This window comes from Syngnathus scovelli, chromosome 4 (assembly GCF_024217435.2).
Source record: "Syngnathus scovelli strain Florida chromosome 4, RoL_Ssco_1.2, whole genome shotgun sequence".
Lineage (NCBI taxonomy): Eukaryota > Metazoa > Chordata > Actinopteri > Syngnathiformes > Syngnathidae > Syngnathus > Syngnathus scovelli.
Window position 1 is genome coordinate 23,218,791 of NC_090850.1, and position 15,053 is coordinate 23,233,843.

Sequence of the window (15,053 nt, forward strand, 5' to 3'; positions counted from 1 at the left end):
TCAAAAGATTTTATAGCTGTACTTTCGGGTGACCACCTGCTCATGTGAAACAGGAACCATAGAAGCATCTTTCGCTCAAAATGAGGCAGAAGAACACTTCACCCTCGCCCTAAGTATGCATGTACTGTGCTTCTATGATCAAATGAAAGTCTCCAAAATGAAAGAAGCAAAACATTTCGCTGATGAACAACATAATTACTTTTATTTTTAATATAAATTTTAATTTTTTCTCATTTTTCATGTTAATTTTATTTTAATTTATAATTTTATATATATTTGTTTTATACATTACATTTTATTATAATAAATTTGATAGATGAACAACATAATTACTTTTATTTTTAGTATACATTTTATATCATTTTTTTATGTTCATTTTATTTTAATTCATAATTATTTGATTTTTTTTGTAATTATGCTTGTGTCAAAAGTCACGTTTCGAAGCATGCGGTCGGTCACACCCGCCATCTTGAAAAGTGGTGTCAGTATGCAAAGTGAACGCCCCAGCCAGCGCCGTCCTATAAAACATGCACTCAGGCCCTCGCAGAGGAGACGTTCCCATCAGGAAACCTTCACCTCCAACCATGTTCAGTGTAGTTGTGCTGCTGCTGGCCGCTGTTTCCAGTAAGTGGCACTGAGGCGCTCACATAACCTTTGACTCCTCATGTTTGACATTTAACGTGCGCTCCTCCACAGGTGCCAAGTGTGAACAGTTGACCCAGCCGGCCGAATTGACTCTGCGGTCTGGTGAGGAGATGAACATCGCCTGTCAGGTGTCTTATGATTTGGGCTACTACTCCACTGGTTGGGTCAGGCAGCCTGCTGGGAAAGGACTGGAATTGATCGGGTCATTATCTGGTTATTATTATTATCGCAAAGAGTCCCTGAAAAACAAGTTCAGTATTGAACTAAACCCCTCCAGCCAAACAGTAACCCTAAACGGAAAGAATATGCAGCCCGAAGACTCGGCTGTGTATTATTGCGCCAGAGGCCCACAACAACACAAACCGTGGGCGCACTTGAACAAAAATAAAAAAGGAGGAGGATCCCTCTCACAATCGTACATGAAGCATGCAACTGATGACTCTAGTGTTGTTGTCTAGTGGCACCCTCTGAAACTGTAAGCAACGCCACACCAGCACCTGCAGAATTTGGATCCCAGGGCAATCAAGAGAGGAACTTTCCTCTTTCATCACACATTCGCAAAACATCTAGATCAGTGTCTCGTGAGGGCCCTTAAAAAAATTAAAAATAAACTCCTGCTATGATAATGATGAAAACATTGGTGATCATTTTGGTGAGAAATCATTAACATTGGGCAATTCCAAAATATTACGCACGTTCACCTGAAGGTAGATTGACCATCTCCACCGAGAACTCACACAACCAGGTCTATCTAAGCATAGACGGACTGAAGGCTGAGGACACGGCCGTCCGTGTGTTACTGTGCCAAAATGCCAACGATGACAAAAACCTGATCAATCAAATGGTAACCTATTTACAAGCAGAAAGAAGATTCTCCTCATTCACTAATGGCAGCTAATTATGGAAGGAGTATCAAATTGATCACATCTAAAACGTCATATCAAATTTGAGCGGGCATTTTACCACTCAAAATATTTTTGAGCTGTACTTTCGGGTGACCACCTGCTCATGTGAAACAGGAACCATAAAAGCATCTTTCGCTCAAAATGAGGCAGAAGAGCACTTCATCCTCGCCCCAAGTGTGCATGTACTGTGCTTCTATGATCAAATGAAAGTCTCCAAAATGAAAAATCATAACATTTGGTAGACGAACAACATAATTACTTTTATTTTTAATATAAATTTTAAATTTATATCATTTTTCATGTTAATTTTATTTCAATTTATAATTATTTTATATACATTTATTTTATATATTGTATTTTATTGTAATAAATTTGTTAGATGAACAACATAATTACTTAGATTTTTAGTATAAATTCTATATAATTTTTTTTATGTTCATTTTATTTTAATTCGTAATTATTTGATTGTTTTGTAATTATGCTTGTGTCAAAAGTCACGTTTCGGAGCATGCGGTCGGTCACACCCGCCATCTTGAAAAATGGTGCCACTATGCAAAGTGAACGCCCCAGCCAGCGCCGTCCTATAAAAGTTACACTCAGGCCCTCGCAGAGGAGACGTTCCCATCAGGAAACCTTCACCTCCAACCATGCTCAGTGTAGTTGTGCTGCTGCTGGCCGCTGTTTCCAGTAAGTGGCACTGAGGCGCTCACATGACCTTTGACTCCTCATGTTTGACATTTAACATGCGCTCCTCCACAGGTGCCAAGTGTGAAGAGTTGACCCAGCCGGACGATTTGACTCTGCGGTCTGGTGAGGAGATGAACATCGCCTGTCAGGTGTCCTATAGTTTGGGCAGCCACCACACTAGTTGGTTCAGGCAGCCTGCTGGGAAAGGACTGGAATGGATCGGGCACAGAAGGGATGGATGGAATGATTTTCACAAGGAGTCCCTGCAAAACAAGTTCAGTATTGAACTAAACCCCTCCAGCCAAACAGTAACCCTAAACGGAAAGAATATGCAGCCCCAAGACTCGGCTGTGTATTATTGCGCCAGAGACCCACAACAACACAAACCGTGGGCCCACTTGAACAAAAATAAAAAAGGAGGAGGATCCTTCTCACAATGGTACACGAAGCATGCAACTGATGACTCCAGTGTTGTTGTCTCGTGGCACTCTCTGAAACTGTAAGCAACGCCACACCAGCACCTGCAGAATTTGGATCCCAGGGCAATCAGCTTTCCTCTTTCATCACACATTCCCGAAACATCTAGATCAGTGTCTCGTGAGGGCCCTTACAATAATAAAAAATAAACTCCTGCTATGATAATCATAAAAACATCAGTGATCGTTTTGGTGAGAAATCTTTAACAGTATACGACATTCTTGATCCCATAATAAAAGGTCATTTGAGCTCATTTGTTATTTCAGACTTGTCAATCAAAAGCATCCCGCCATTTCCTTCTATGCAAAACACATTTCTCACCAGTGCGCTATAAAACGCGCCGCCGTGCCCTCGGACAAAGGCAGAACACCTCAGTGATTCCAACCAAGATGGCCGACCGAGTGCTGAAGTACTTGATGGTTGCTCTTTTGGCTACGACGGCCGCGGAAGGCTGGAGCATTGAACCCGTGGTGAAAAGACCCGGAGAATCCCACTCATTGACCTGCAAAATATCCGGCTTAGATTTTCAGAACTACCCGTGGAGCTGGATCAGAAAAGTGCCGGGGCAAGGCTTGGAATGGATGGCTTATATCGGCACTTCGAGTACTCCAAAATATTACTCGCCTTCAATTGAGGGTAGATTCACTATCTCTCGACAAGACTCCAGCACCGTGCTGTATCTAAACATGGGCCACCTGAAGACTGAGGATACAGCTGTCTACTACTGTGCCAGGAGCACAGTGATAGACAACAACAGCAAAAGCCTACAACAACAATACAGTAGAACCTCTGACTTCAAACGTCTCCGGGTTCAAACAAATCGGAGTTTGAACCAAAAATTCAAAGCTTTTGAACCCCAAAATGGAACGAAACACCGGACTCCGAACAGCCTTCCGAGCCGGGTCGAGGCTAGCCGATGACGTCTCCGCGTCCCCGAAGCAACTTTCTGTTCGGCTCGAGAAGTTAAGGCGCGTCTCGAGGCTAGCTGACGGTGTTTCCGTGTCCCAGAAGCAACTTTTGGATTGGCTCCACAAGCTAAAGCGCATCTCGAGGCTGGCCAACGGCGTCTCCGCGTCCCCGAAGCAACTTTCGGTTAGGCTCAACAAGTTAAAGCGTGTCTCGAGGCTAGCCGACGGCGTCTCCGTGTCCCAGAAGCAACTTTAGGTTAGGCTTGACAAGCTAAAGCGCATCTCGAGGCTAGCCGACGGCGTTTCCACGTCCCCGAAAAAACTTTCGGTTCAGCTCGACAAGCTAAAGCGCGTCTCGAGGCTAGCCGACGGCATCTCCGCGTCCCGAAGCGTCCCCGAAGCGACTTTCGGTTCAGCTCGACAAGCTACAGCGCGTCTCGAGGCTAGCTCTTTTATTTAACGTTAGCATACCGTACCGTTCAGCCTGTTGCCTATTGTCTGTTCTTGGTGATGGATTTTGTCAAATAAATTTCCCCCAAAAATGCGACATATACTCAGGTGCGATTTATATACGTTTTTTCCCTTTTATTGTGCATTTTATGGCTGGTGCGACTTATACTCCGGAAAATACTGTATTATTATTCACGTGTCTATCTTAGCGGTTCTTTATCCTTGTAAGGAAGATTTTTCTGAACATGGCTTCTGCCTACTTCTTGCTGCTAAAGACCTGGCAGCGCTTCCTCTCACGGGCCACACCAACATTAAACTTTCAGATTAAGGCGAGGGCCACAAACTATCGCCCCGCGGGCCGATTACAGCCCGCGGGCTGCTAGTTTGAGACCCCTGGGTGCGGCTTAACGCTAACCCCTTTGACAAGTGCTGGAGTTGAGTTTTTGACAGAGCGTGTGTCATTGTGTATCAAGATACGCTGGCGTACGGATGGCACAGTGTTACACACCAAAGCAAAAACCTGCCGTGATGTGATCATTCGAAAGGCACTCAATTTGCAAATAGAAAGCACAAGGACACATTTCTATTCATACTCTCCTGGCAGCTGATTATGAAATGAGCTATACTTGTGATATAAGACGTCACGACGTACAATACAAAAAAGTATCACTCAAGAGTTTAGAAGAATAATTTGAATGATTTGCTTCTCTCTCACCGCAGATAAAAGGGAAGGAAACAAGAAACCAGTGAGAGAAAAAAACTTTTGCACCAAACGTTGCATCGCACACAATCCAGATGACAAGAAATCAACATCTCGAGGGATCTCTTTTTGCTGTATTTATGGATATTTTTTCTTTTGGGTATTTGCATTGTGATCAGATTGGACTGTATCGCTGTGTACATACTTCGACTACTGGGGGAAAGGAACCCGAGTCACTGTTACATCTGGTAAGTAAATGATATTTTTTGCCACCATAGTTTTTGTATGACATTGCACTTGTATTGAGTCATTGTGACTACGGCTTCGACTATTGGGGGAAAGGAACCAAAGTCACAGTTACGGGAGGTAAGTCATGAATATTTTGGAACTGGAAACTAACTTTAAAGTATACTACTGAAGTATATTACAAGTATACTAAATGTCAATTTTTGATTTTTTTTTTTTTGGTGTGCATTTTTATTATCATTTCAAGCAAACGAAAAACATGATAAGTTTACAAATGACCGATTTATGGTATTAAATGTGGCTTGGAAATAGGTCTCATCCATTTTTAAAAAAATATATATATCATAATTTTGTTTATTTATAATTGAACACACGTTCATATTTTTGTTTGCTCATCTATTTCCAGCCGACAATATTTGATGCTTTAAAAATCAGAAGTATATATTGTCTTCCCGTTGCCATTTTACGATCAATTTTCACGGCACAATTTCTTCTCAGGTACACCAGTCGGACCGAGCGTCTTTCCTCTGATCCAATGTGGCTCCGGAGACGCGTTTAGTCTGGGCTGTCTGGCCACCGGCTTCTCACCCTCTCCACTGACCTTCTCGTGGAGCAAAGACGGAACCGTCTGGCCTAATGTCATCCAGTATCCTTCAGTAGACAACAACAGAATCTATACGGGAGTCAGTCGAATCCAAGTGACGAAAGCCGACTGGGCTGACCGGGCCAAATTTCGATGCGTTGCCGAACATTCAGCGGGGGATGTTCCCGTGACATTCGACAAACCAGAAGGTAAAACTTTTTTTGTTTTTCAAGCAAAAAAAAAAAAAAAAAAAGAAAGAAATAGTGAGTACTGGATGTCTCAAAATTCTTGCTATGACAATTACAGAAGCACTGTTTATTGCAATTATTCGATTGATTCCATTTTAATGTTGAGATTTAATGTTGAATGATTCGTTCACTTCATTTTTTGGGTCTATAGATTGTTTTTGGCGTAAAGCAAACAGTGAGGTGGAAAGAAAGGGCGCAAATCCTCCTTGTGCAACTGCTGACTCTGCCACAACTGTCAGAAAAAGATTTGCTTGCTTTTCGCTGCATCATCGAATCGTTCTAAAATCACTTTGCTTGCTCGCCTCGGCGTACGTATACGCAAATGCACGTATGTGATTCCGAGTCTATCTTTTCGTTTGTGAGAAAACATTCACGTCTGCTTGTGCATATCTTTGTCAATACGTTTGCTTTTCAGAGGCCCTCTACCAGTTGCCAACTCTTAAAGTGTTGGGCCCTCCCGACGCCTCCAATGAGGCTTCTTTTGCCTGCTTCGCCAAAGATTTTACTCAAAACGTTTTCAACTTCACCTGGCTGCGCAACGAAAACAGCGTCACCGGCAAAATCGATGAAATGCGGAACGAGGCCAGGAAGGGCGCGAGCGGATCCACGCTTTACAGCGCGGCCAGTTTTCTCACGCTGAGGCCCGACCAGTGGTTGCTCGACACCAACATCACGTGCCAGTTTAAAGGGAAAAGCGCGCAGGGAGACGTTGTTGTGACATCGTCCATCATTCACCAGTGTTCATCCGGTGAGTACATTTTGGAAACTAAAACCACGCTCACGGTACGGCGGCCTTGAAAAGAAATAACGACTCATCGTTTCAACCGAAGCGGACGTAGACATCCAGATCACCGGCCCCACGTTGGAGGAGATGTTTTTGCACCAAAAAGGAACCGTGACATGCCAAGTCAAAGTCAGGCAGCCGGTGGTGAAGGATATCTCGTGGGAGAACCAAGACGGGAAGAACATGGCCGGTACCTCCGTTTCCATTCCGATAAACGCTACGGGCGTATATCGCACGCTGCTCGACATCACCTACGACGAATGGAGGAAGGGGATCCGGCGCGACTGCGTGGTGGTGCGCTCGGATGGGAAGGAACCGGTGAAGAAATCCTACGAAAGGCAAACGGGTAAGAAAGCTTCGGATCGGGAGTTTGTGCGGTGCTAGCAGTTTTGCACACGTTTTGTCATCCCTACAGGTAAAAGGCCGCAGCGTCCCACGCTTTTTATGATGGCGCCGGTGGAACATAGTAGAACAGACACGGTGACCCTGACTTGCTTTGCAAAAAACTTCTACCCTCGCGAGGTTCTGCTGTCTTGGCTGGTTGACGACGAGCCCGTCAACTCCACCTACGTTCACAGCACCACCGCACCTGTGGAAAACGGAGGCTCCTATTCCGTCTACGGCCAGCTAACGCTCAGCCTGGAGCAGTGGCAAAGATTCGACGTGGTCTATAGCTGTGTCCTTTACCACGAATCTTTGGCCGCCACCGCTAACGTTATTGTCAGGACCGTGACGTACACGTCCGCCAAAACCGCCACGGCCAACTTCAGCATGGGCGACCCTGAATTGTGCGCCACTTAGTCTTCTCTGTCTTCTCCTGTTTGTGCCGTCTTTAAATGCAGATTTGAAATTCAAATAAAAAAAACAACAAAAAAAACACATTGTAACTGTTGTACGTCGCAAGCTGTCCCTGTTGTCTTTATTTTGTTGTTGAATGTGACTCGGGGAATGTGACGTTTCTCAGTGTGTCTTAACACGTTGGTATATCCTTGGAGGAATTAGATGTAACCATTTTTGTGCGACATGTCTTTGTCTACGTCTTCTTCCTCCTCTCCAGGGTCTTGCCCCCTAAACAAAAAGTTCATATTTTCAAGGTGGTCTCGTTTTTTTTAATATCCAATGGAGTCTTTGAAAAGCAGATCAGGGTCTCTAGTCTTGAACATTTTTTGAAGCGACACGACCGGCTTTTAATAAAAGCTAGTAGCTGACATCAATGAACAAGCGAGCGACTGGTCATTTTTTTGGTCTACCAGGTTTAACTGAGCTGCTAATGTCCATTCAGCAGACTTGCTGGTGGAGACAAGCCACCAATGGAGCAATACTGTGGATGCCGAACAAGACAACATGGGATACACGGCGCTCACCTTCATCCTCCTCTTCCTCATCTCGCTGCTCTTCAGCATCAGGACAATCGTTGTAAAGGTAATACGATAAATGATACAGCACAAGCCATGGTGTGCAGAAAAAAAAAAATAAAATAGAAGACCAGAGTCCAAAGCAGTTTTCAAAGCACGAAACTAGTCAGTCACAAAACTTCTTTCTGCTAAAAAGAAAAGAAACAAAAGTAGGTCAAGCTTCTTGGAACATCTGAACTTCATTTGGTGGTAGAGCGCTTAATTAGTGGCAGGTGCGTGCTGGCTCCCATTTAATATGAGGTGGAATGTGATTGGTTGTATGAGGATGTGCACACTTATGCAACCATGATAGCCCTGTTATTTTATTTGTACTCCCTCGCTCTAAAATATTTAGCAATGGAATCGTGCATTTGATAAGACACGTTAAGTTAACATATTGATGGGAAACGTTTGGAACTCGTTTACCCTGGTCTCAATATTTGTTTGTTTTTTTGATATCACAAAATTCTAGCATGTGAAAAAGGGGTGTGCAGAGTTCATATATACACGTATATATTTATATAATATCAAGAGGATTGATCTTGATTTTCTTCATTTTCTTTTCAGGTCAAATGAAAAAATTGTCTCTTAAATGCAACTGTCGTTTCCCATGTACAGTAAGTAATGGGTGTACATTTGCAGACGATTCCGTTATTTACAATTTTTTAAATAAATATCCAAATGATGTCAACCAGAATATTTCTTATTCCCTTTTTTTTTCTGTTTCATATCAAACATTGGCATCATGTCAGCACCTGGATTCATTTGAATATGGTCTTTAAGTGTTTTTTTAAGTGTGCACCAGCTGCCAGTCATGCACGGTTGCTCCTCGCCATCTTTCATTTCTGCTTTTTCATGATGCTTGTGCCTGAGTGCGGGTGTTCCCCCCCCCCCCCCCCCCCCCCACCTGCTGCTTGTGCTAATGCTCACGCATGGCAGCCCCATTTCCACCTGACTGTTAAACACCAGACAGTGTTAAAAGTAAAACTGCCAAAAATGAAAGGCAGCACGTTTTAGAGTTTCAAGGTATGTACGACTCATTTCCTATGAACGTCCAAATGACCACAGTCACAAAGAGAAGTTCAAATAAATGACAGATCAGATTTGTATTTCCAGTTCCAGCAGCAGCGACGACCGCGCCTCCGAACGTCACTCCAGAAATGACATTATATCCGCTATGGGAGGATAAATCGGGAGCCCCCAAGGTCAAACTTTTGTGCCTCATCAGCGGCGCCTTTCCGAGCAAGACGAGCGTCCAATGGCTCCGGGACGGCCAAAAGGTAGCTGCCGCCCAGACGGGGACCTTTCAGCCTGCGGTGGGAGGAGCCAAAACCTTCACCCTCATCAGCAAGATGGAGCCCAGCGAGAGAGAGTGGAAAAGCGGCTCCAGTTTTACGTGCAGGTGGATCGGAGGCGATGAAGAAATGCAAAGGTCCATCAGCATTTGCGAAAGTACGTTCCGCTTCAGCGATACCACATCCGACGGCGTTGGCGTCGATGATCACGTGATGTCATCTGCCAGCTCAGGCAAACAGCGCTCCCTCCATTCACGTGGAGCTTCCCAGCTTCAAAGCCGTGATGACGGAAGGATCCCGAGCCAAAGCGCTTTGTCGGGTTCGCACCGCGTTGGGTGCCGCCGTCACCTTGCTGGCGGAGGGCGCCGGCGCCGCTCGTGAGCAGCCCGGCAGGCGCAACGCGTCTCACGTGGTCAGCGTTCTCACAGTATCGCCAGACCAGTGGAAACAAATGAAGCGGGTCACATGTAAAGTGGAGCACCGCTGCTTCTCGGCCATCGAGGAGAGCGTCCCTGTGGCAGGTAGGACGGACGGACGGACGGACGGATGCGTGACAGACGTCAAGGTTTGGAGATGAAAGGATCCCAAGAGGTTTTTTTCCTTTTCTTTCAGAGTCGGCAGTCGTCAAGCCTCCGTCGGTGGTCGTCAGGCGATCGCTCGCCGATTTGCAGACGGAAGACGGGGCTGTGTTTGAATGCGACATCACGCAACTTGACCCCGTCGACCTCTATGTCAGCCTACAGGCTGACGGCGTGGATGTTTCCGACAAACGCTTTGTCGCCCTCTCCGAAGCCCCGAGTCGCCGTTCCATCAGTCCGCGTTTCAGTTTGCCCAAGTCTTTGACCAAGAAGGACGTGCGTTTGACCTGTAAAGTGAATCAAGGCTTCTCAGGCATCTTCGAGTCAAAGCCCTTGGACGCCATTTTTGGTGAGAGGCCGATCCGAGCGAGCCGCTTTCACGTGCGTGTTCTCCCTCCCTCCCTCCCTCCCTCCCTCCCTCCTCACCACGTCATCTTTTATCAGCGGGCCCGTCGGCGGAGCTCTTCCTGGCCACGGGTCAAGAGTCAAAAAGTCAGCGACTCCTTTGCTCTGGATGGGGCTTCAAGCCACAGATCACTTGGTTGAGCGGATCTGAAGAAAGACCTCCGTCGAGGACCTCCGACTTCAGCATGAGCGCGGATGGACGCGTGGCTGTTGCCAGTCAACTGGACGTCGACCGAGAAGAGTGGCAAAGTGGCAAACGGTTCACTTGTCAAGTGTCGGACGCATGGCTGGAGAAAACTTCCACAAGTGCCGTCGATTTCTGCTCAGGTAAAAATTGCCATCATCATCATCGTCATATGCAAAATGACAAAATATCCATTCAATGCATTTCGACAGTCACCCCATCACGGGCTCAAAAGGTCGCAGTGTACGTTCAAGGACCGCCGCTCACAGAGTCGCCGCAGAGCGATCACGTGGACGTCACGTGTCTTTTGGTCGGCGTTCATCTTGAGCATTTCTCCATCTCCTGGAAAGTAGACGGGAAGGAATATCTGCACAATTCCCACACGGAGACGCCGACCGTTCACGACAACGGCACCGAGACGCTTCGGAGCTCCCTCAGGGTGTTAACCGGCGACTGGGAGGCGTATAAACAAGTTTCCTGCCAGGGGACGCACAAGTGCTCCGAGCGGGGCTACGAGGCCCGCGTGAGCAAAAGCAAAGGTGTCTGTCGCCTTCTCCTTTCGACAAAACTGCCATCGCGCCACTTCATCCGCCTTTGTCTTCCTCCAGACTGGAACCCGCCGACAGTGCGGATCGTCCCGCCGAGCATCTCTGAGCTGACCACCTCCGGTGACCTCACGCTGACTTGCCTGGTTTCTGGATTTTCCCCAGATGACAAAATAGTGTACTGGGAGAAAGATGGCCAACGAGTGCCACCGGGTTCATATGCTAACGGCCCGTCGTGGAAATACGGAAGCACTTTTTCAATGAGCAGCACGCTAACAGTATCCAAAAGTGAAGATCGGGGATCCACTTATTCTTGTCGGGTCAGACACGAGTCGTCAAAAACACCTTTTCGGAGCACCATTGACGACGTCTTCGGTGAGATCCCATGGAACCTTTGCTGAAATGTGCAACCTCCGAGCATTGGCTTTCTCACCTCGCAGCCGCAGTGACCCCCAGCCGACCGTCCGCCATCTTGCTGCGGGGTTCGGGTGAACTCGTGTGCCTGGTCTTCGGCTTCAGTCCGCCGGCCATCAACGTCTCCTGGTTTCTCGACGCCGCCGCCGAGCTGCCGTACTTCAACACCAGTCAACCCAGCAGAGGCCCGGACGGGAAATTCAGCGTCCGGAGCCGCCTACGTTTGACCCCGGTCGACCTCTTACCCGGCGCCGTCCACACCTGTCGGGTGACCCATGCGACCCTCACGCTGAACTTGAACGTAACAAATCCAGGTAGCGGTGATCTGTTACTGTCGTAAGCAAGGTCCTATATTTTTTTTTTTTTGTAATGACGTAGTCATTTTTGATTTCTTCTTTTGTCAGTGATTTTGCCAGATTGCAACGTATTGGACGACATCGCTGATGCGGTTGTGAATCAAGATATCAATGTGGAAAGTTGGTATATGTCCGCCACGTTCCTCGTGCTTTTCCTCATCTCCAGCATCTACAGCGTCTTGGCCACACTGGTTAAGGTGAGATGCAGCGGCTTTCCGCTCAAATGCTTCTCGTACACGTTTCGATATTTGCTCATTTGTGTATTAACCGACGTCCCAATGTTCTTGCCTTCTTTCCTTCCTCCTCTAGACGAAATAATTGCGGCGCCAGAACTGACGCTATTGGATTCTTCTAACGGAGATGGTTGCTGGTAGCAGAGGAGATACGTAGTATTGTGAACGTTTGTCCGTTTTATACCATAGAAACAACTGTAGCTTTTTAAAAATACTCATTTGAAAACCTGTCATCTTTTTATTTCGGTTGTAAAATACCCAGAGAACATTGCGGCTCCTGTTAAATGAAAAAAAAAATTGGACACACCGCCGCTACCCACCCTATCACATTTGAGTGATTCGAAAATAAACAAATAACGCTTCAATTTTGTGAAAAATCCAATATTACTACTCTTAAATGTGGTGTCTCTGTCAAAACTGGTACTAGCTGGTATGTACTGAACGGACTGTAACCATTATTTTTGCCCCAGCGCCAAATAAATTGTAACATATTATTTATTGCATATTTATTCTGCCCTAAAAATGGTTCACATCCTAAATTACTGAAAGACCAACATTACTGACGCCGAAGATGTGAAATTTTGAAATAACTCTCAAGTAACACTCCCTGCAGTGATACAGAACACGAGACCATGGGTCTTTTGGCATTGATTAATTTATTGATTTAACATCTTGACATCTTTGAAAAATACACTGTCCTATTTTACTCTGGATCACATTACACTTTCCAGATCACTATAATCCTTTTTCAGCCTATTTAGAGCATCAATGATCACTGCTGTTCTCACCAGTACACTTATGTCTGGTAACATAAGCTTTACTTAAGAATCTTTTATCACAGACGCTGCAACTAAATGGTTTCTCCCCAGTGTGTTTTCTTGTGTGTGTTGTTAAATTTGCCTTTGTTGACATTCTTTGACCACAAACTGAGCAGGCAAAGGGTTTCTCGCCTGTGTGCGTTCTTGCGTGTCTTGTTAAGTTTCCCCTCACGGAAAATCTTTTATCGCAAACCAAGCAGGCAAATGTTTTTTGTCCAGTGTGCGTTTTAGTGTGTGTGATCAAACTGGTCTGTAAATTGAATCTTTCATCGCAAAATGAGCAGGCAAAAGGTTTCTCCTCCGTGTGTGTTCTTGTGTGTCTTGTTAAATTTGGCTTTGTAGAGAAACTTTGGTCACAAACCGAGCAGACAAAAGGTTTCTCTCCGGTGTGTGTTCTTGTATGTCTTCTCAAGTTCCCCCTGACGGAGAATCTTTGACCACAAAGCAAGCAGGCAAAAGGTTTTTCTCCAGTGTGTGTTCTTGTGTGTGTTGTTAAATTTGACTTTTGCGTAAATTTCTTACCACAAACTGGGCAAACAAAAGGTTTCTCCTCTGTGTGTGTTCTTGTGTGTTTTTTTAAATTTGTCTTTTGAGTAAATCTTTTACCACAAAATGAGCACTCAAAAGGTTTCTCCTCAGTGTGTGTTCTTGTGTGTATTTTTAAGTTTTCCCGAAAAGAAAATCGTTGCGCACAAACTGAGCAGGCAAAAGGTTTCTCTCCAGTGTGGATTCTCATGTGTTCTTTCAAAACCCGCTTGGTACTTAATATTTTCCCACACTCTGAACATTTCCAGTGTTTTTTGTCACTTGGACATGTCATATAAGTTTTTAAGTATTCTTCCTCCTCCTCATCCTCCTCCTCCTCCTGATCTTCATAGTCATCGTCATTGTCATCATCAACATCTTCCGTAGAGTGTGAGGACATGTCGTCACTATCTGATAGTGGAGCAAAGAGGCTGTCAGCTCGTGATCCTCTGCAGTGGTCTTCATCACCTTCTATTGTCATGTGTTGCTTGTTGCTGCTGCTTCGAAGTGTCACTCCCCTGTTCTTCTCACTTAGACCTTGGTCATCATGATCACTCTCCAAAAAGACGACAGTCAATGGCAAATTGACAATGTCTTCCTCCTCCTCTTCTTTGATGGAGGGGCTATCTGGGTCCTCTTTATTGTAGTGGAGCTCATCTTCCTCTTCCTCTTTAACGCCGAGGGACTCTTCCTCCTCTTCCTCTTTAATGTGCAGGTCCTCTTGTTGGTGTCGATCAGGACGAACATCTTCAACGGCGTCTGTAGGACGCGAGAAGACAAACATGGTTTAGTGAACTCAAATTTCACGCTGTACCTTTAATGCCGTGTAATATTGTTCATTCAGCGACATTGACCGACAAGATGACACAAATTAACTTGATATCAAATCAATATTCCCTGCCATCTTGTATTAGCAGAATATATAGCCTCATTCAATATGACAAATGCTTTGTGTGCTGCGATGCTGGTATTATTTGGTCCTTGTTATGGTCATTGTCGTGTCACGTATGACAGGTGAGCCATTTCCGATTGTCAAAACAAAACATTATTCTGAACAGATACAATCCAACGAAATAAAACGAGACAGCAAGCATTTGTTGGCGAAAGCCCAGTTGTTTAGTGTCTAGTGAACAAACCTGCACTTTGGATCACATCTCGAGGCTGCTGGAAAACAGAGTGCCTTCGTAGTCGTTGTGGGTCGTTTTCCTCTTTTGTTCCAGAAAGTTCCTCCTTATAGTCCTCCGTTTTTCTTGTCCACATTTCCAAACGTCCACCACAACGCCTTACGCTCACACTTGATCTCTGATTAGCGAGGTGTTGTTGCTAACAAACGCGTCTCTTTGTTAGCGGCTAGCGAGCTAAGCTAGCTCGTGAGTCTTCGAGAGACGAGTTGATGCGGGCACGAAGATTCAACAACAATTATGTTGAAGTACAATAGTGATGAACGACCTATTTTGAGTCTCCATGGCGTTCGGTACTAATTCAACAACAGTTGTTTAATCCATCTGGCGTGCCTTTAGATTTTAAACAACCGAGCGTTCTTGGTTCAGCAGTAGGACAGCAACGTCCCAGAATTCTTTGCGAGCCTCCACGAGGCCGAGAGGGACTCAACTTCCCCCTTTTTTTTTTTTTTTTAAAGCTTTAATTCGATGTAGAAAGAGCTAGAAGTGTTT

The 15,053-nt window shown here is 45.4% G+C and overlaps 2 protein-coding genes across 2 annotated transcripts; one reads left to right on the top strand and one right to left on the bottom strand.

Annotated features, from left to right (window-relative positions):
• The first annotated feature begins 2,106 nt into the window (after positions 1 to 2,106).
• On the top strand, positions 2,107 to 12,531 carry LOC125966835 (uncharacterized). Its single transcript, XM_068650456.1, has 17 exons — positions 2,107 to 2,237; positions 2,310 to 2,625; positions 5,080 to 5,138; positions 5,517 to 5,810; positions 6,265 to 6,597; positions 6,680 to 6,979; positions 7,049 to 7,433; positions 9,001 to 9,053; positions 9,144 to 9,479; positions 9,550 to 9,843; positions 9,935 to 10,249; positions 10,345 to 10,632; positions 10,702 to 11,028; positions 11,098 to 11,409; positions 11,475 to 11,762; positions 11,853 to 12,001; positions 12,114 to 12,531. The coding sequence occupies exons 1-17, from the start codon at positions 2,198 to 2,200 to the stop codon at positions 12,120 to 12,122; spliced, it is 4,098 nt and encodes a 1,365-aa protein (XP_068506557.1). The 5' UTR covers positions 2,107 to 2,197; the 3' UTR covers positions 12,123 to 12,531.
• A 143-nt stretch (positions 12,532 to 12,674) lies between these two features.
• On the bottom strand, positions 12,675 to 14,971 carry LOC125966984 (zinc finger protein OZF). Its single transcript, XM_049717633.2, has 2 exons — positions 14,517 to 14,971; positions 12,675 to 14,139 (listed from the first exon to the last, which is right to left on the bottom strand). The coding sequence occupies exons 1-2, from the start codon at positions 14,638 to 14,640 to the stop codon at positions 12,803 to 12,805; spliced, it is 1,461 nt and encodes a 486-aa protein (XP_049573590.1). The 5' UTR covers positions 14,641 to 14,971; the 3' UTR covers positions 12,675 to 12,802.
• Positions 14,972 to 15,053: the final 82 nt, after the last annotated feature.